At 55.0% G+C, this 20,890-nt stretch overlaps 1 protein-coding gene across 1 annotated transcript; it reads left to right on the forward strand.

Annotated features, from left to right (window-relative positions):
• Positions 1-449: 449 nt before the first annotated feature.
• LOC120509719 (cytochrome P450 26B1) lies at positions 450-19,988 on the forward strand. The gene is made up of 6 exons (XM_039724783.1): positions 450-981; positions 2,755-2,979; positions 15,409-15,684; positions 16,674-16,829; positions 17,924-18,205; positions 19,556-19,988. The coding sequence occupies exons 1-6, from the start codon at positions 778-780 to the stop codon at positions 19,946-19,948; spliced, it is 1,536 nt and encodes a 511-aa protein (XP_039580717.1). The 5' UTR covers positions 450-777; the 3' UTR covers positions 19,949-19,988.
• Positions 19,989-20,890: the final 902 nt, after the last annotated feature.

The raw sequence follows: 20,890 nt of genomic DNA on the forward strand, positions 1-20,890 counted from the left end.
TAGAGCTATAAACCGAACCGGCTCGCTGCGTGTGTGTAGATACATATATACAGCTATTTAATTCTTCCATCTCTCCAGCTCGTGGCTGAATTATTTTAAGATTTTTAAACTTTTTTTTTTTAAGTCTCGCTCCTTTTTACCCCCCTTTTTTTACCTTTTCCCCCCTTTTTCTTTTTTACTTCTCCCTTTTTTTTCTCCCCTCCTTCTGGTGTGTGTGGCTTTGCCTTGCAAGCGAGCGGGAGCCAGAGCATCTGCAGTTGGACTTTTTGGGGTTTTTTTTTTTTTTCGCCACTCCAAGATTTTTCTTTTTTTCCTTTTTTCCTTTTTATTTTTTTTTTTTGGCTAATTTTCACCCTCGTTTTTTCCCTCCTCATCACCCCCACCCCATTTTTTTTTGGGGGGGGGGCGCGCTGATTTCCCCCTTTTTTCCCCCCCTTTCCCCTCTCTTTCCGTGCGCGCGTGGTGCTTTTTCTCCGTGTCACTCTGTCAAGTTTCCCCCAAACAAGCCCAAACTTCGCAGCGAGGGGTAGAGCAACCACAGCATTTTTTTTTTTTTTAATTTTTAATTTTTTTTCCTCCTTTCCCCTCGCCGCTTCCCCAACCTGCCAGCGCAGAGGGGGGCGAGCCGGGGCCCCCCTCGCCCCAGGACCCCCCAAGCAGCGCCGAGCGGGCGCTCCGCACTCTCCGTCCCTCCGCGCGTGTGTGTGGGTGCGAGCGTGGTGCCTGTCAAGGGGCCGTTTCTCTCCCCACCCTCCTCCTCCTCCCTTCTTTCCAAATATGCTTTTTGCAAGTTTTGATCTCGTCTCGGCACTGGCTACCCTCGCCGCGTGCTTGGTGTCACTGACTTTGCTGCTGGCCGTGTCCCAACAGCTGTGGCAGCTCCGCTGGGCTGCCACCCGCGACAAAACCTGCAAGCTACCAATCCCCAAAGGCTCCATGGGATTCCCTTTAATCGGAGAGACCTTCCACTGGCTGCTGCAGGTAAGGAGGATTCCCCGCTCCTCGCTGGAGCCTGCCTTGGGACCGGTCGGGTGTTCGGGGTTTTTTTTAATTTTTTTATTTTTTTTATTTTTTTTTCTCCTTGAATCGGTATTTTTAAAGGGTCTTTTAAGGGCTTTTTCTCGCTGTATTTTTTTTTCTTTCCCTTCCGATTGCATCATGCGGCTTCTCGGCGAGCTGGGGCGGCAGAACCGGAGCCGGGGCAGCCGCGGGGGCACCGGGGCAGCGCGGCCGGGCCGGGCTCGCCGGGGGCTGCCCGGGCTCGGCACCGCCGCCGCGCTGCCCACCCCCTTCTCCTCCTCCCCTCCTCAGCCTCAATTCTTGCCAAAACCGCGAAATCCGCAGCGCCGGGGCCGGGCTGGGTGCGGGGGCTCCGCCGCTCGCGTCCCCCCCGAGCCGCGGCTCCGTCCCGTCCCTTCCCGGCTCCCGGCGCGGCTCCCGCGGCGGGGGAAGCCCGCCGAGGTAATCGGGAGATTAACCCGGGATTAACCTCGCTAAACGCCCAACAGCGGCGGGCGGAGCGGGATCCCCCCAGCACCGCGGGGCGGCTGCCAAAAAAAAAAAAAAAAAAAAAAAATCGGGGGGAAAGGGGGAAAAAAAATCCCGCAGGAGGCGGCCGGGTGGAGCTCGGGGAGCCCCGGGGCTCGCAGCATCCCGGGAGGGAACCCCCGAGGCGAAGCCGCGCCAGGGTTTCCCCCTCTCTCCACCCAGCAGCAAAAAGGAAGAAAAAAAAAATTAATTATAATAATCAAAGGAGGATGCTCCCGCCCTTCATCGCCGCAGCCGGCGGCGGGGCAGGGCAGCCCGGTCCCGGCGGGGACAGCGGCGGCGTCCCCCGGTGTCCCCCCCCCCACCGCCGGGGAAGCCCCGCCACGGCGGCCCCGCTCCGCCGGCGCCGAAGGGGTTAACGGCACGCTCTCAATAGGGCTTTATTTTTTAAAGAAATTTATCAGATTTTTACGGGGGGACCAGAAAAGGGTTCTCGCTTTTCCACAGGCTCCGTCCAAACAGAGTCCAAGGGCTAAAAATACAAAAATTTTTGTATAAATTGGACTCCACTCGCAACTTGTGCCGCATAAAGGTGCTCTTTGTGCTGCCCTGGAAATGGTGTACAAATAACTCTTTATTAATGCCACAAAAAGGACTTTAATTATATTTACGCAGATCAAGAAACAGGGTCACCTGAACATCTGAACCTCACAACCGCGCTTTTGTTTCAAAATAAACACCCGCGCTCCCAGCCCGGCGGCGCGGCCGCGGCGCTCGCAGCGCCTCTCCCCGCTCGCCAGGGGTTTTTTTTTTGGGGGGGACCCCCCCGCTATTGCTGCGGCAGCCTCTCCGCCGACAAAAGCCCCTGGTGCATGTGGGAAAGTTATTAAAGTCCCTGAAATCTGGAGATTTACTTAGGCAAAGCGCTGCCCTTTCTCGAGTAAAATCAGCCCGGGCGAGGAGGGAGGGGAGAAAAGAGGGAAAAGAAAAAAAAAAGACAAAAAGCGAGGGGGGAAAAGGGGGAGGGTGCGAAGGAGGGGGGAAAAAAAAGGGGGGAAAGGATGAAAAAATAGGAATATGTCTAAAAGTGACAGGGGAGGTGAAGGGAGGAGGAGGAGGAAGGGGGGAAGGAAGGCACCGACCCCGCCGGGCTGCGGGAATTGCGGGCGGGCTGGACACGGGGGCGACCCCAATCCCCCCCCAAATTCTTGCCCCCAATCCCCACCGCGGAGTAACCCCCACGGCAACCCCCTGGCACCCCCGCAGGGCTCCTGCTTCCAGTCCTCGCGGCGGGAGAAGTACGGGAACGTCTTCAAGACGCACTTGCTGGGGCGGCCGCTGGTGCGGGTGACGGGCGCGGAGAACGTGCGCAAGATCTTGATGGGGGAGCACCACCTGGTGAGCACCGAGTGGCCGCGGAGCACCAGGATGCTGCTGGGCCCCAACACCGTGGCCAACTCCATCGGCGACATCCACCGCCACAAGAGGAAGGTCGGTGTCCCCGCTTTTTTCCCCCCTCCTTTACTTTTTTCCCCCCTCCTTTCCTCACCCTTTTATTTTTTCCCCCGTTTTTCCACCCCCTTTCCTTTTTTCCCCCATTTTTCCTCCCCCTTTCCTTTCCCCCCCATGTTTCCTTCCCCTTTCCTTTTTCCTCCCGTTTTTCCTCCCCCTTTCTTTTTCCCCCTCCTTTGCTCCTCCTTTCCTCCCCCCCCCATTTTCCTCCCCCTTTCCTCTTTCCCCCTTCCTTTCCTTCTTCTTTCCTTTTCCCCCTCATTTTTCCTCCTCCTTTCCTTCCCAACCCCTCATTTTTCCTTCCCCTTTTCCTTCCCCTTTCCTTTTTTCCCCGTTTTTCCTCCCCCTTTCTTTTTCCCCCTCCTTTGCTCCTCCTTTCCTTCCCCCCCCCATTTTCCTCCCCCTTTCCTCTTTCCCCCTTCCTTTCCTTCTTCTTTCCTTTTCCCCCTCATTTTTCCTCCTCCTTTCCTTCCCAACCCCTCATTTTTCCTTCCCCTTTCCTTTTTTTCCTCTCCTTTCCTCCCCCCTTTCCTTCCCCCCCACCCCCTTTCATTTTATTCGGATTTTTCCCCCTTTTCCCCTCGCGCGCTGCTCCCTTGAGGAATTTCAGGGTGGCTCGGGATGGGGTGGGGTGGGACACGCGTGTCACCCCGAGCCCCCCGGGATGGGGACACGCGTGACAAGGGCGGCGGGGAGGGCTCCTCAAAGGGAGATGTGCCACAGGGGGGGGACCCCCACGGATTGTGACCCCCCACCCGCACTGCAGGGACACCCCGAGGGGCAAGGGGCTCCTGGTGGGTGCTGAACTTCCCGGGATTTCAGGGAATTTGGGATGAGGGTGGGGCTGCTGGAGTGAAGCGATGGTTGGAGGGGTGGCTGAGAACTTTCTGTGAGGTGACACCCCCAGATCAGCCTGGTTTGGGGGTGTTGGGACCCATTTGTGTCCCCCAGAGCTGACACCCCCAGATCAGCCTGGTTTGGGGGTGCTGAGCCCATTTTGTGTCCCCCACAGGTGACACTCCCCCTTAGAACCCCCAGGGCAGCCGGTTTGGGGTGCTGGGACCCTCTTGTGTCACCTTAGAGCACCCAGATCAGCCTGGTTTGGGGTGCTGGGACCATTTTTTGTCACCTTAGAACCCCCAGGGCAGCCGATTTGGGGTGCTGAGTCCCTTTTGTGTCCCCCAGAGGTGCCAACCTCCCCTTAGAGCCCCCAGGGCAGCTGGTTTGGGGTGCTGGGACCATTTTTTGTCACCTTAGAACCCCCAGATCAGCCGATTTGGGGTGCTGAGCCCCTTTTGTGTCCCCCAGAGGTGCCAACCTCCCCTTAGAGCCCCCAGGGCAGCTGGTTTGGGGTGCTGGGACCCTCTTGTGTCACCCCCTCAGAGCTGCAGCCTGGTTTGGGGGTGCTGAGCCCCTTTTGTGTCCCCCTGAGGTGACACCCCCAGATCAGACTGGTTTGGGGTGCTGGGACCATTTTTTGTCACCTTAGAACCCCCAGGGCAGCCGATTTGGGGTGCTGAGCCCCTTTTGTGTCCCCCAGAAGTGACACCCTCCTCTTAGAATCCCCAGATCAGCTTGGTTTGGGGGTGCTGGGACCCATTTGTGTCCCCCAGAGGTGACATGCCCCCTTTAGAACCCCCAGATTAGACTGGTTTGGGGTGCTGGGTCCCTCTTGTGTCACCTTAGAGCCCCCAGGGCAGCTGTTTTGGGGTGCTGGGTCCCTCTTGTGTCACGCCCCCAGAGCCCCAGCGAGGTTTGGGGTGCTGAGCCCCAGCAGGGGTGGGGACAGCCCCCATGTCCCCCCCGCTGCAGTGGTGGCAGCGGTGCCGTGCCTGTCACAGCCCTGGGCTCTTTCCCAGCTGGATCTGGGCTGGGAATGATTTGGGATGAAGGGGGGGTGTCCCCCCCCGCAGCCCTGGTGGCACTGTTGGGGGCACGAGGCCGTCCCCATCCCTGCTCCACAGAGTTTCCTATTTTGGAGGCTGTAAAATCCCTTCCAAACCTCCAAAAATTCCTCCCCTCTTTCCTCCTGGGGGAGATGACGGGAAAACAAACAGCACATGACACCCGTTAGTCACAATTTTTAGGAGTGACACCACAAAAAAAGCTGTGGCTGTCCCTGCCCCAAACCAGGACCAGCTCAGCCCCTCCAGTTCTGGGGTTTTTCCTTAAAAAATTGAGATTTTTTTCCTACCAAGGGGGTGGTGATGGGGCTGCCTCCATCCAGGAGGAAAATGGGTTTATTCCCTGTCCAGGGCGGGTTTATTCCCTATCCAAGGAGGGTTTATTCCTTATCCAAGGAGGTTTTGTTCCTTATCCAGGGCAGGTTTATTCCCTATCCAAGGAGGTTTCATTCCCTATCCAAGGAGGTTTCATTCCCTATCCAGGGCAGGTTTATTCCTTATCCAAGGTGGGTTTATTCCCCATCCAAGGAGGGTTAAGCGGGATCAGGCAGAGATCTGCAGGTGTCTCCGTGTCCATTCCCTGCTCCTTTCACCCTCCTGCACCTCTGGTTTATTGTTTGCTCATCCGAAGTGGCCTTTGCTTGCCTGGGTAAAACCACGGAATTCCGGCCTCGGGCCCAGGGGACTGTGGGTTATGGGGTCATGGAAAAGGGAGGCCTGACCTCTGTGGGATCCTGGTGGGTTTGGGATTGGCACCAGGGCTGGGCTGGGCACAAACCCGGCAGAGGTTTCCTCTCTCCTCCACGGCTCTTCCTGGGTTTTTCCTACTGGGAAAAAACCATGTGGCCAACCCCAAAGTCTGAAACCCAAAGCTTTTGGAATGTTCTCGGTCCTAAAGGTCTCCACTGCGCTCCTCAAAACGCTTTTTGCATCCCGAGTGGATGTCGGATGTTAGGAAGGAATTCCTGCCTGGGAGGGTGGGCAGGGGCTGGGCTGGAATTCCCAGATTGGCCGTGGCTGCCCCTGGATCCCTGGCAGTGCCCAAGGCTGGGATGGGATTTGGAGCACCCTGGGAGCTGTCCCTGGCTGTGACAGGCAGTGCAGCTGATGATCTTCAAAGTCCCTTCCAACTCAAGCCGTTCCACAATTCCATGATTTTTGGCGTCACTTGTGATTCCAAGCTGGCAAGGATCCCAATTCCTAATTCATTCCTAAATCCCAATTAACTCCTAAATCCTAATTCCTGCATCGGGGGTGGCCAAAAGCCTCCCGAGCTCAGGTATTCCAACAAAACCCTGTCCCAGGATAACCCCGGCTCCTTCTCCCACTCCCTGCTGCTCTTTGAGCTCCCACAAACTCTTTTCCCGGGATCTGTGACATTCTGGGAGTTAATTCTTTTTTAAAATTTTCCCTTTCATCAGCTAGAGATTGAGTCCCGCGTGCCCAGCTCTGGAATTCGGGAGTTTCAGCCTCATTTCTTCCCTCTATCTCCTGCTAATTGCTGCTTTTGAGACCCGAGCACCTCCCACCCCACCCACCCTGGGCTGATCCCGATTTAGGGAATCCTCTTCTCCCTAAAAACCCATCCTGAGCTGCACACAGAGATAAACTGAGCCTGCCTCTAATGGGGGTAAAATCGATTATTCTTCTCTTATCAGGATTCTGAGGAGCAGATTAAGGCTCCTTCCTTCAGGTGTGGCCTCTTCTGAGCTCGTTAATCCCGAGTTTTTGTTGTTCCACCGCTCCAACTTCCAGCTCTCCCCACCCTGAAATTCAGAGAGCTCTCAGGAGAAAGGATTTGGACCTGGGGCGAGCTTAAATCCTAAACCGAGCCTGAGTTCTCCTCTTGACCCACCAGGGAAACAAGGGAAGAACTTGGAAAAGGCAGAATTTTCCACGGGATTCCCCAGTTTCCACAGGGAGGGGGCTGCTCTTGGGAGGTTCATTGAAAGGTTTGGAGCAGTTGGAAGCTCCGTGGAGAGAGGATTTCCTGGGAAATCTTTTTGCTGGGTGATGATCCAGTTTGAAGCATTGTGGGGTTTCTCGTTGTGTGGTGACCTCTCGGATTCTGGGTTTTGCTTCATCTCGGAGCTCGACCCTTCACTTGTCCCTTCCCAATTCCCTGATCCTGCCAGAAATTGACACGGAATTCCTCACCTGGCACGGGATTTTGGCCAAAATGAGGAAAAGCAGAGTGTGGAACCCACCTCTGCTGCCCTTCCAACCACTCAGGGTCATCTCCAGCTCCTGTCCACTGCCCTAAATCCCCCTCATCTTCCCGAAACCCCGCGGAGCTGCATTTATTTCCAGCAGCTCCTCTTCCAGCATTCCCTGGCAGGCGATCCGCGCGCTCCAGATTGTCACCGGGATGTGGAGATGAGCTCCAAACCCAACATGTTCTTGCAGGAGGGTTCTGGGATCCTGCCAGGGATCAGCTGCTCGCTGGAGCTTTCCAAGGAATTTCAGCTCCTCGGTGGAATTCCGGGATCAGCGAATTCCCGCTGGATCCACTGGTTAGGATCAGGGATAGGGTGATCCAGGGATGATCCAGATGTGGGAGCTCTTCTCTCTTTCCTGTTTCCGTGTCCCAGCTGTTTTTTGGGATCTTTATGGATTCGTTATCCCGTTCCATATGGAATATCCAGAAGTATTGATCCTGTAGGTGTTGGTAAAGGATTCTGGGATGCAGGAGGTGCTCAGGAGCTCCCCAGTCCTAACCCTATGGAAGCTTTTTCCCATCCCAAATTTATCAAATTTTCCCTGTCAAAATTCCTATAAATTGGAGGAAACCTCCCTGTTTTGGGAGATGAACTCTCCAATTGCAGAGAGGGAATTGCAGGATATGGAATCAGCTTGGGGCAGGGATGGAAGGCTGGGAACGGGGAATTCCTGCAGCAGGGAATGCCTTCACTGTAGATATCACTGGCACTGAAAATTCCTGTAAATTAAGGGAAATATCCCTGTTTTGGGAAATGAACTCTGCAGTTACTGAGGGGGGTTGGAGTCAGCCTGGGGCAGGATGGAGGGCTGGGAATGGGGAAATTCCTGCCCCATGGAATTCATTGCAGATGTCCCTGGCGTTGGCTCCAGCTTCGGCCTCGGACAGAGCTGGGTGACCAGAGCAGCTCACAAGGAATGAACAACAGCAGCTCCCAACTCCTCTCCCACTTTCCTGGGATATTTATCCCGGCCAGGCTGTTCCTGCTGCTGGATCACGGAGTTTGTGTTGATGTTGGAGAAGGATCTGGGCCACCCCTGCTGGAGCCGGAGCTCCACAGTGGAATTTTTGTCTGGAATCACCTCCAGGTTCCTCTCAGGAGCCACCCCGGTGGCTGAGCAGGGTCTTTGCTCCGGGTTTTGGTGGCAGATTCCTGTCCCTGCCCACCCCGAGATGGATGAATGTCATCCCTTGGGATTGGAGCTCCTGCTGGAGCTCCCTGGGAAGGGTTGGTGGCATCATTCCAGCTCCTGCTCCATGCTCTGGGGGTCTCCCCATCCCGCTCTTGTCCCACCCTGGCTCCTCCCTCCATCCTTGTCCCATCCGATCCCATCTTGTCCTTGTCGACATCTTCAATTCCCATTTCCACCTGGAAAACCCCAGATTTCGGGAGTGTTGATTCTGGGGTGAAAGGAGCCGTAATGAGGGCAAAACAAACCTGATTTTAGGGATCCTGCAGCCTCTGCTTTTATGGGATCTAATTCCAGGAGGAAGCTGGAATTCAGCACTCCTGGTGGAGAAGGAAATGGGAGTTGGGAATGACCAGGACGTGACCTTTAGGGTTTAGGTCAAGTCTGAGCAGCGCCCAGGGCCAGGAAGGAGATTCCCAGAATGTGCAGGGAAAGGTGGGATCAAGCTTTCCTCGGGATCATCCAGCTTGGCAGGAGAGCGCTGGACTTGTCTTCCAGCAGAGCCATCCCAAAATAGTCACAGCCGGCTCAGAAAAAAAAAACCAAAACAAAATTAAAAGGCAAAGATGGAACAAAATAAAAGCAATCATTGGGATTGCTGGGGAGACCTGCAGGGATTCCAGGAGGGAGCAGCAGGGAGCGGAGCGGAGGAGCGGCCCTGGTTTGTCTCAGTGTCCAAAGCTCCATCGCTCATTAACACACCGCAATTAATGCTCTGCCTCCGAGGCACGCAAGTGTTGAGCTCATTAGCACCGAGTGGAAAGGTCCGAGGCTTTCATATCGTTTGTGAGGGGATTAAGAACACAAAAGGGGCCATAAATTTACAGGCAAATATAAACCAGCTGCCGTGGGCTCGGCTGGGGGAGGGCAGGATCGGGATCGGGATGGGGGAGAGGCTGGAGGAGGAAGGAGAGATGGGAGGTGGCAGGAATGGATCTTTTCCTACAAAAAATCCCCTGGACTGAGGTTGTTAACAGGGTTTTTTTTGGCGTTTTTAGGATTTTTTTTTTTGTGTCTATCCAACCCTCCCAGCCTATTCTGTGTGCCTGTGGTGGAAAAGAAACCATCCCAATCCACGGGAGGCAGCTTCCAAAATTGTATCAAACAGACTGAATTCCAGCTGCCATCAGCTCCAGCTCCTTCTCCGTGCCCTGGGAGCCTTAATCCATGGGCAAAAGCCTCTGGAGCAGGGAAAATATTCCATGGATGGAGCGCGGCTCCTGTTCCGGGGGAAGAATTCCTGGGCTGGGTTGGCTCCTTGACTTTAGACCAAGCAGTGCTGTCATCTCCAGGGGTGTAAATCCAGATTAATTCCAAGGGATTTAAAAAAAGAATCCAAATGGAGGAGCTCCTGGTTAAAACACAAATTCGGGGGATTTCTTGGTGCCTTCGCCCAAAACTCCCCATGAGCTCCAAGCCCGCTGTGCTCTTGGAGCAGGATTGTGGCTGTGGGATTCCCTGGGATCTCCAAATTTGGATTTTCCGCCTTCCAGGGTGGGAGTTTTTGAGTGTTTTGTGAGACATGGAGAAGGTGAAGCCCCTCCTTGGGCAGCAACTGGGTGGAACTGCAATCCAGGCTCGATTTCCAGAGGGATGGGGAGCTGATCCCAGGGATGTGAGGGATCAGGAGCGAATCCCAGGGATGTCAGGATCCATCCTGCACCATGGTCCCTTTGTTTTTTCCATCCATCCTCCTCCATCCTTCCAAGGAACCTCCTCAGCTGTGGTCTGTGACATTCCACTTATCCCTCTGGTGGTAAGGCCTCTCTCCGTCACTTCCCAGGTGGAATTTTTCCAGTAAAATCTCTCTCAGCTGCTGGTTCTCCAGCTTCCTTCTCCTTGTAGGTGGCCTAAGGTTGGGATCACCTTGTGGGGTCACCTCGGCCCCTGCCACCCCCTCCCCGGAGGAGCTTTGATCCTCGCCTGGTCTGCAGGAGCTCCTCGCGTGTTTACTCATCCCATGGATGCCTTGCAATCCTCAGGATTTCCTTAGAGGAATCCCTTTTCCAAGCTTTTTTCCCCTTATTCCTGCCACAAGACCATGCATGTTCTGGAAGGGGTTTTTATTTCTTTGGGATGAAGTGGCTGCACCACGGATTGGGAATTTCTCATTCATCCCCTCCCTAGTGTCACCACCTCTTGCTCTGCTCTGTTCCCAGTTTCTGGAATTCTTGGCTGGACCAAGGACTGGTTTATTTTTAAGTCTGGCTTTGTGTCTAGGAGAATCCCTGTTTTGGGTTACTTAAATCCATAGGGATCCTTCCCTTCTGTCCTCTCTCTGTGCTCCAGGAGAACCCTTTGGCTCAGTAAAAACTGGGATTTTCCTCTTGATATTTCACTTCCACTGGTTCCCTGGGAAAGCTCTTCTCTTCCTTGTCTCCAGGGAATTTTCATGCCCACACCACAGGCAGGGATCCATCACCCCATCCCGGGGGTCGGAATTACGTCTTCAAGGTCTCTTCCAACCCAAACCATTCCATGATTCTCTGAGGAATGAGAGCTCTGACCGTGCCCGCTGGGTTTGTGGGATTCTCCTTTCCCACAGCTCCATCCACAGGGATCCCAGCTGGATCCTGGCTGGCTGATCCCACTTCCTGATCCCTTTTCTCTGCCGTGGCATCCACGGATGTGGGATCGTTCTCCCTCCTTGAGGAGCGTGAGGTGAATTTTATTCTCCTCTTTCTCCATAAATAAAAGGGAGAGGACACTTGGAGCATCATTCCCAAGCCGATGAATCCCGGTGCCTTGTGGTATCCCCATAAATTCGGCCGAGAATCTGAAATTTCTTGATGGAATTCTGCTGGGGGTGGAATTTTTGGGAGACTGAGGCAGTTTTGCAGAGGGGCTGCTGAGGCAGGTCCTGCTTGGTCCTGGCTCTCCCCCACAGCCCCTTTAACAACTCAGCCTTGAAAATTTGGGATTGAAAGGGTTTGGGATCAAAATCCTCCCATGCCATGCGTGGGATTTGTAGGAGAGATTCTTGGACATGGAGATTTTTGAGTTGTGGGAAAATGCAGATCTTTGGCTTAATTTTATTTTGAACTTGAGTGGGAATGCTGGGGTTTCTCATAATACCTTTTTTTTTTTTTTTTTAACATGGAAAAGTCACGGGTAGGGACAGCCCATCCCTCAAAGGTGCATCATGACATGACCCGAGGATCTGAAATGATCCTTCCATTTTTTCCAGCAGATTTTTCTGGGAATCATTTGAATTTCAGTGTAAGGGCCTTTGGCAAAGTCATGTCATTCCTTTTAGCCTGGAGGCTCCAGCTCCTGTTCCCAGACTCCTGTTGGAGCATTCATGAGAGCCTGGATTCCTCCAGGATGGAGCCTTCCATGTGCTCCATTTTCCAGGGAAAAAAGGAATCAATTCTTTGCTGTGTGCAAAGGCTGAACCTTTTATAAACAGTGTCCGGGCAGGAATGGGATTTCTTGGATTTTTTTCTCCTTTTGTGGAGAGAGAATTCCAAATTTTTTGCTGTGTTTTCCCTTTGTTCACGCTCCCAGTACCAGGAGGGCCTCTTGCCCATGAAGCACCTCCAAAAATATCCCGGTTTCCAAGCCCGCTGGAGCACGGGAATGGGCTCTGGAGAGGGGCAGACATCCAGGATAATGTGGTGATGGGACAGGGCTGGGACAAACACAGCCTTGTCTTTGGAAATGTGGGAAGAATTAGGACGAATCCAGGTTGAGATGTTGCTTTGGATGCTTCCCGACGTCTCCTGTCAGCCAAACCTCCGGCAGGTGCCAAATTGGTTCCTGAAAACATTTCCAGGCTCATCCCGCCTCCCTTTGGTCGGGCCAGCGGCTCCAGGCTGGATGGGATGCAGGTGGCTGATCCCAAAATTTCAGTTTTCCTCCTGGAGGCGAGGAATGGAAAGCTCCATTCCCTCTTGTGGGAGCCAGATGGGAGCGAGGGGTCTGCAAATCGTGGATGGCAAAAGGCAGGGATTGGTGCTGGTGCTTGGAGTGGGAAGGAGAAAGCCATGGAAAACATGGTCCCAAAACCCCAACCATGCGTGGAATCACTGCTGGAGCTCACAGAGTTCCCTCAAATTCCCTGGCCGTGGTTTAAGGATGGGGCTGGAGCATTCTCCAGCTGGGGCTGGGGGCACTTTGCTGTCACATGGAGCTGGAGCTGAGGCGCTGGGAAGACATTTTCTGCCTTTGGAAAACCATAAATCCTTAAATATCCTTTTTCCATGCGAGGCAGAGTGGGGAGGTTCCAGCCGGGCTCGCTGGGTGGTGGGGTCTCTGTCAATCTGGGTGTAGGGTGGAAATGAACACCTTTGGATGGAGCAAATTCCCAGATTTGGGACATACCCCAAGGTGGAAAAACTCTTTCCAGCATCCCCAAAAAATCCCGGCCCTGCTGTGAGCCCTTGTGGCCGGGTGCCACCACAGGCGGGCTGTGCCATCTCAGGGTTAACAAAGCTGCGCTCAGAGATGATTTTGCCTCTCGGCAGCTCTGGAACAACTTTTTCCTGCCCCGATTCTCCTCGGCTTTGCCTGGATTCGCTCCTGGAGCGGCCGAGCTTCACTAGAGGGCGCAGGAATTTTAGGCTAGGAACGCGCCGGGGTTCGTCGGGGAAAGTTGGCTGCCTTCTCCTCCTTTTTAATCAACTGGAAAGATGCAGGGTTGAACTGGAGGTGACTGGAAGGGGATCCAGACTTGTGTCTGGCCGGGGAAGGATCTGCTGACATGTGGGATTAGGCGGTGCGAGCGCGGCGGCCGGGACGGAGCAGCGCGGCCGGGGCTCGGGCCGTGGCTCGGTTGGGAGCTCCAGGGAGCAGCCAGCTGGAGGAGCCTCCTGGCACGAGGAGAGCTCCCAAAAATCGCAGAGAAAGAACAAAATCCCCCTCACCCCCCGGCGCTTAACCTCCCCCCTGTCAGGTTTGTGCTGCTCCCTTTAGGAGTTCGGTTTTCTCTCCCCTTCTGTTCACACCAATCCTTAGGATGGGATCTTCCCTCTTGGGAAGCTTGGCTTGATCCAGGGGTGTGGATCCAGCCCCCCACACCTCGGCAGCTGTTTGGGGACCAGAGGCACGTCTGGGACTGTGTCCTTTCTTCGGGAGCAGGGGGTCCCCAGGTGCTCCTGCTGTGGGGGATGCCAGGGGAGGATGAGGCCAGGAGCCCCCAAAGGCCACCTCCACTGGGGCGGTGGCTCCCAGCAGGGGTGTAGACCCGGTGCTCCTAAAACAGAAGTTGTCCCCTCATTGGCCCTGCTTCCAGCTGGGGAAACTGAGGCACGGGAAGCTTTTTCAGGACATTCACTGGGTGCTTCTGTCCTTATTCCAAGCTCCTCAGCATGGATGAAGGTCAGGTGAGAGCTGGATGGGGACAGAGCAGTGTCCCTTCGCCAGGTGGTCTTGTCTGATCCTTGTGGAAGAGCTCATGGATCCTGGATCTGATCAGACCCGGTGTCCTGCTCGTGGACAAAGAAACCGCCCCTTCCCCACTCCCTTCCCACCTTCTCCATTCCCTCCCCACCTTCCCCATGCAGCCGAGGGTCTCGGCTTTACCCCCTCCAGCTTTTCCTGCCCGAGCCGCTGCTTTTTCCAGCAGAAAATGCCCGAGCGCCGCTGCCTTTCCCGGCTGCGGAGCGGCGCTGGATGCAGGCAGGAGGCGGCCCCGTCCCGCGCCCTCGCCGCGCTCTCGCTCCCTGCTGTTCATTCATTCATTCATTGATTCCTCCTCTCATTCATTCATGCCTCGGCTCTCTGCGGCCATCCAGGGATGGCTCCCTGTCCCCACGGTCGGATTCCCTTCCCTATCCATCCTCCCATCCCGGGATTTCCGCGGGCAGCTCCGCGCCGGGCGCTGAGTTTTACTGGGGGCTCAACCTGGGGCGCTGTGAAGCGGCTCTTGTGGAGGCTCCTGCGCGGAGCTGCGAGGGGACAGAGGTGTTTTTTCACCAAACAAACTCCCAGGGAACGCCGGGCATTAGCAATGAGGGGTCGCAGCCAGGAAAATATTACCTTTCCCTTGGAGTGCTGACTGCGGAGGAAATTCTCACATTTACAGCTCCGGCGAGCCCGGCGCTCATGGAAAAGAGGGGGCGGCTTTGATTTCGCTCCTCTCGGTGGGTTTGATAACTTGGCAGCCCCCCCACCTCGCCTCCATTCCCGCCGGGAAGCGGCCACCGGTGGAGGCTCCGGCGCGCAGCTCCCTCCTTGGAATCCTGGTTTAATTGGATTTTCCTGGAGGCCTGCGGTGCGTGTGCGCCCTGCCCCGTGCGTGTGTGTAGGTTAATAAAAAATAAACAAACAGCACTTTCCCCCCTTGCTCGGCGAGGGATGCGGCGGGAATGCCGAATGAAAGCGCTGCTGTGCCGGGAAGGGACATTCCTGGCATTGCTGAGCTCCTCGAGCGGGCCCGGGCCCAAATTGGAGGAAAAAAATTGGAGTAAGGAGCCGTTAGCGTGGGGGACCTGGGGAGGCCCAGTCCTGCTCACTGTTTACTCGCAGGGCTTAAATTAACGCTGGCTGCTGACATCAGGAATTTTTTTTTTCCCTGGTTTCCCAAGGAAATGAGCCGAGGGCGATCGCGGCCTCTGCGTACGTGCGGAGGCTCTTCCCCGCTTGAACCCCTGTCGGAGTTCAGCCAGATTCCACAGAGGTCCTAAAGGCTCCAAAATAATTATTTTGCTTCGTTTTGCATCCGTGAAAAAAAAAAAAAAAAAAAGGAAAAGGTGATGGAGAGGTGGGAGGAATTGTCAGTGCTTCCTGTTGGGAGAGTTGTGTTTTCCCCTTATGTTTGTCCATGTTGGACGCTGGAGAATCCCTGTGGAAAAGGTGCATTAGTGACACCCAAACCATGGGATGAACAGAGCTGGGATCCTTTGGACACGGAAAGCCGGCTCTGTCCCTCCTGCCACACGTGGGATGAAGGAATTCCTCCCATCCTGGTTTGCTCCGTTATTCCCAGTCAATTGTGATGGTTGTGGTGGGAATCTTGGGAAGAGCTGGTGTTTCTGGCAGCTTTTTTGGGAATTGGATGAAGAGTTTGGAATGGTGACAACTCCCTGTGGGACACCCTGGAGAAGGCCATGGCTGTTGGGGCTGTAGACAAACCTCTCCTTGCTGTTTCCCGTAGGTTTTCTCCAAGATTTTCAGCCACGAGGCTCTGGAGAGTTACCTCCCCAAGATCCAGCTGGTGATCAAGGACACGCTGCGGGCCTGGAGCAGCACCCCCGAGCCCATCAACGTGTACCACGAGGCGCAGAAGCTGACGTTCCGCATGGCCATCCGCGTCCTGCTGGGCTTCCGCATCCCGGACGAGGAGCTCGGCCGCCTCTTCGAGGTCTACCAGCAGTTCGTGGAGAACGTCTTCTCCCTGCCCGTGGACCTGCCCTTCAGCGGCTACAGGAGGGTGAGGCTGGGGTCGGGTTCTCTATGCCGATAACACCAATTAATTAATGGGTGGTGATTAATCCGTGCCTTTCCCCGTTCTCAGTGGGATTTCTCATCCGCTCACCTCAAGGAGTCCATTTTGGGTCACAATTTCTGATTTGGTGGAGAAGGCAAGGGAAAATCTGTTCCTTGGTGGTTGGAGTGGTTTGATAACGGGAAGTAGTCAGGACTTGCCCAGATTTAATTTGTGTTTTTCCTCATTTGGCAATTTACTTGCGTTTTTTCTAGTTTGTGGGACCCTTCTCCTTTTAATTCCCTTGGAGTAAAACAGGTCCTCATAATTCCAGGAGCTAAAACAGATCCTTGCAATTCCCACAACAGGTCCTTCTAATTCCCGGAGTATTCCAATTTTTTATGATGAAAGATGCAAAATGAAAACATAACAAAAAAAACCCCATAAAATCATATTTTTTTCCATAGGGAATTTTGATAACAGAAATATGTGGGTTCAAAATTTATTTTTCTGATATCCCTGCATTTTCTTTTATTGCTATTTGCCCATGGGAATGATTCCATCCCCTCGGAGCCCGGAATCATTCCCAGCAGCAGGTTAGCCCTGAGCAGCTGCACTCCTGTAGGAATTGCTTTACTGGGACCAGGTGATCAAATTGCTCGGGAAGAGGATTCTTTGGGATGAATGGGCTCTCCTTTGAGAGACAATTTTCCCAGGGATTTCCATACATGCCAGGAGGAGCCGGGGGCTGTGAACCGGTGCCGGACAGGGGCTCCCAGCCCAGACCCGTCATTTGCACCTAGGTGTTGATTGCTCCTCCTGTGATCTCCCCCACTCCGGCTTCACTCCTCCTGCCCAGGGGACACCTCCAGCATCTTCACACCCCTCTTTGAGCCTCTGCTTTTATGGCTCGGACCTGTCCTGAGCACGTCTGCAGCTCCTGGGATGGGCAAGGTGCTGCTGGTGGCGTGGTCTGAGCGCTTCCTGCTCCACAGGGAATCCGGGCCCGGGAGACGCTGCAGAAGGGGCTGGAAAAAGCCATCCAGGAGAAGCTGCAGAACACGCAGGGCAAGGACTACGCCGACGCCCTGGACATCCTGATAGAGAGTGGGAAGGAGCACGGCAAGGAGCTGACCATGCAGGAGCTGAAGGTAAAGCTTTTCCCTGGGGTCACCTTGGGCAGGGTCTTCCTGAAGGGAAAAGTGAGGGATGCTCCAAGGAGGAATTTTTGGGGCAGACCTGGGAGCTGGGCGACCCCGATGTGTTGGTGGATCCAATCCAAACCAGTTGCTTTATTCATTTGCTGGTTGTGCCCAGCCCTTTCTACAAAACGTTCCATGGAATCATTAAGCTTGGAAAGGCCTCCATGATGATCAAGTGCCACCTCCAACCCCACTAAAACATACCAGAAAATTCCACATCCACTCGGTTTTTGAACGCTTTCAGGGATGGTGACTCCATCACCATCCCAGGCAGCCTCTTCCAACACTTGGCCCCTCTTCCAGGAAAGGAATTTTTCCTGATATCCAACCTGAATCTCCCTGGTCACAGTAGAAGCCTTGGTCACTGTATCCCCTGACCTTTCCACTTCTCCTGGTGCCTCCTTTGCAGGGCACAGGAGCCCCTCAGCAGGTTCTTATCTGCAGCAGGGTCATGGCATGCCAGGAGCCATCTCCTGGGTTTTTGTCTGATCCTCAGAGGTTCTGTGTGAAGCTCCTCATGGTGGCTGTCCAAGGAGTGACCTTCCAGTTAAACGTGACCAGGCTGTGGCTCCCCATCCGTGGAAGTGTCCCAGGCCATTAACAACAGACACAAACTCCGCCCAGATTTCCCCCATTCATCCTGGCGGGTGGGAAACCACCCAGGAGAATCCATCTCCCTCCACATTCCATTTTTCCCTCTCCCAGCTTTGTGATGTGATCCTTCCTCAGGTCACTCGGCCCCTTTGGATCTTAAATCTTTGAAGCAGCTGTTTTTTGGGAGAATCTGTGGCTGCTCCATGCCTGGGAGCATCCAAGGCCAGGTTGTGCAGGGCTTGGAGCACCCTGGGACAGTGGGAGGTGTCCCTGGGGCTGGAACAAGGTGAACCTTAACTTCCATCCAACCCAAACAATTCCACGATTCTGAGGCCGGGCTGGAAATCTTTTGGGGAGAAGAACACCCCGTGGCACCTTGAGGCGCTGAGGCTGGTGGCCCCTCTGCCCCACACCCTGTGTCTCACCCTGGCCTTTCTCCTGCCCCCCAGGACGGCACCCTGGAGCTCATCTTCGCCGCCTACGCCACCACGGCCAGCGCCAGCACCTCCCTGATCATGCAGCTCCTCAAACACCCGCGGGTGCTGGAGAAGCTGCGGGAGGAGCTGCGGAGCAAAGGGATCCTCCACAACGGCTGCATCTGCGAGGGCTCCCTGCGCCTGGACAACATCAACGGCCTCCAGTACCTGGACTGCGTCATCAAGGAGGTTCTGCGGCTCTTCACCCCCATCTCCGGGGGCTACCGGACGGTGCTGCAGACCTTCGAGCTGGACGTGAGTAGTGCTGCACCCCGAGCTCCCCAAAACAGCCCAGCTCGCTTGAGCCTGGCTTAGAGGAGACCTCTGAGGGGATAAATGAAGTCCTGCCTAACTAAGTCCTTCTCCCAGGCAACCAGTGGTAAAGGGATAAAGGGACACAGCCTTAAGCTGCACCAGGGGAAGTTTAGGCCGGATATTAAGGAAAAAGTTCTTCCCAGAAAGAGTAGTTGGGCATCGGAATGGGGTGAGGTGGTGGAGTCACCATCCCTGGAGGGGTTTAAGCCTGGATGTGGCACTCAGTGCCACGGTTTAGTGGATGAGGTGTTGTTAGCTCACAGCTTGGACGTGATGATCTGAAAGGCTTTTGCAGCCTAATTAATTCTGTGATTCCGGCAATGGGATTTGCTCCAGATCCAGCAGCGATGGGATGTGGAGCAAGGGATGCGTGGAGCTGTCAAAGAGCAGACGTGTGTGATGCTTCAAAGCCCAGCTCGTGACAGTGACGCCAAATTCTGAGCTGGGGTGTGACAGGGGAAAGGTTTACGGCAAAGGGCATCTCCAGGCTGCCGGATGACAGGCGGATTAGTCACCACCATGGCTGGAATTTCCTCCCAGCAAAACAAAATCTCGGGAGCTGCCTTGTCACTGTAAATCCTCCTAATGCAGTGGTTTGAGTCAGAGACCTTTTAAAGTGCTCAGGGGATGATAAATCCACCCCATTTCTCATCGCCCGGGCCCCAACGTGGGTGTTGGGTGTGTGGTGCTGACAGGCAGCGGGGTGTGGGATGCTGTGGGATCCTCTGGGATGCTCTGGGATGCTCTGAGAAGGGCTGGCTGATGTGTGGGGCATGGCACGGGAGAAGCTGCTTCCCCTGCTCAGCACCACGGGGTTCCTGGTAGGCAGCTCCTGCCAGTGACCACAAAGCAAATAAATGGATGGATCATCCCATGAATCCTTGGGATGGAGGGAGGAATAAAGCCAGGATTCGCATCTCTTCATGCTGTGCGGTCTGGTTTTCCTTTAAATCTGCATCACATTTGAGGGATAAGCTCAAAAGAAATGGGAATAAGCAAGGAAAACTGTGAGGGTGGTGCAGTCTGGCACAAATTGCCCAGGCATTGTGGATGCCACATCCCTGGAAGTGTCCAGGGCTGGATGGGACTTGGAGCACCCTGGGGTGATGGAAGGTGTCCCTGCCCGTGGAGTTGGGTGGGACAGGATCAGTTTAGGGTCCCTCCCAACCCAAACCATTCCACCACTCAATGGAAACAAAATTCCTTTATCTCATCCCCCTGTTCCCACTCCCTGTCCAGCAGAATTGACCCACTCTGCTCTCCTCTCTGTCCCTTCCCGCCTCTCCGCAGGGTTTCCAAATCCCCAAGGGCTGGAGCGTGATGTACAGCATCCGGGACACCCACGACACCGCTCCCGTCTTCAAGGACGTGGACGTCTTCGACCCCGACCGCTTCGGGCAGGGCCGGAGCGAAGACAAGGACGGCAGGTTCCACTACCTCCCCTTCGGAGGAGGCGTACGGACCTGTCTGGGGAAGCACCTGGCCAAGCTTTTCCTCAAGGCTCTGGCCATCGAGCTGGCCAGCACCAGCCGCTTCGAGCTCGCCACCAGGACTTTCCCCAAAATCACCCTGGTGCCCGTGGTCCACCCGGTTGACGGACTCAAGGTCAAATTCTTCGGACTGGATTCCAACCAGAACGAGATCCTGACGGGCACAGACGCCATGCTGGGGGCCACCGTGTAAAGCCCGCGCCGGTGGCACCAGGGACGGGCGGCCGGGGGAGGCAGGGGTGGGGTGGGGGCGAGGGGATGGACAGGAGGGGAGGAGAGAGGGATGAGGAGCTTCTCCACGGCGCTCACCTCCGGATCGGGACTGCTTTTCCAGCAGGGAAGCTGCCGGAAGCGTTTTGCTCTTCCCGCGGGACGCGGAGAAGGTCGGGGCGGCGGCGTCTTGTTTTGTCGGGAAGGAGGAAGATCCGCAAAAGCCGAGTCGAGCTGGGATGGCCGACCATACACAGTATCTAATTATTATAAATATATATATATAAATATCTATAAAACACTTCTGCTGCCAGGAGGAGAAGGCCCGACTGCGGGAAAGGCTTGGGAATCAGCCGAGGATCTGAGGTCTGGCGTCCCGGGGCAGCTCTGGGGTGACCTCTGACCTTTTTTTTTTAACAGTGTTAAATTAGCTGGTGATAACAGTGTTTTTATGTTTTTTGAGTTTTTATTTTTTTTTTGTTGGTTTTTTTTTTTTTTCATTTGTTTGGTTGTGTTGTATGTTCCGGGGCATTGGAGCCTTTCCTTGGCCGGGGGGAGACAACGCTGCCCATTCCCAGCCCCTCTCCCGCTGGTGCCGGGGCAGGCTGGGGAGGAGGAGGGGTCGTTTTCCTTCCCAAAAATCCCCTCCTGTGGTATCTTGCCCAGGGCTGAGTCATCCCCCAGGCCTCAGGAGAGGCAGATTTGCATTTTCCAAGATGTTTTGAGGCTCTGGGGAGGGGGATGCCCTTTTTTTTTTTTCTCTCATTGAGTTTCCTGCTGCTGCTACACGGCCTGTGAGCACCCCCTCCTCCGCAGCCCCCCGCCAGCCCTGGGCACAGGCACCCGGCCCTGGGGACATTTCGGTGCCTTTGCTGTCCCCTCAAGGTGCTGGCACCAGCCCCCAACCCCAGCATGGCTCTGGGGG

The sequence above is a fragment of the Passer montanus genome, unplaced genomic scaffold (assembly GCF_014805655.1).
Source record: "Passer montanus isolate IOZ18808 unplaced genomic scaffold, ASM1480565v1 scaffold109, whole genome shotgun sequence".
Lineage (NCBI taxonomy): Eukaryota > Metazoa > Chordata > Aves > Passeriformes > Passeridae > Passer > Passer montanus.

Bases quoted from the DNA above. Each gene is read 5' to 3' on its own strand.
- LOC120509719 (XM_039724783.1), top strand. From the start codon at position 778: ATGCTTTTTGCAAGTTTTGATCTCGTCTCGGCACTGGCTACCCTCGCC. The intron at 982-2,754 runs GTAAGGAGGATT...GCACCCCCGCAG, and splicing joins CCTTCCACTGGCTGCTGCAG to GGCTCCTGCTTCCAGTCCTC. The intron at 2,980-15,408 runs GTCGGTGTCCCC...TGTTTCCCGTAG, and splicing joins TCCACCGCCACAAGAGGAAG to GTTTTCTCCAAGATTTTCAG.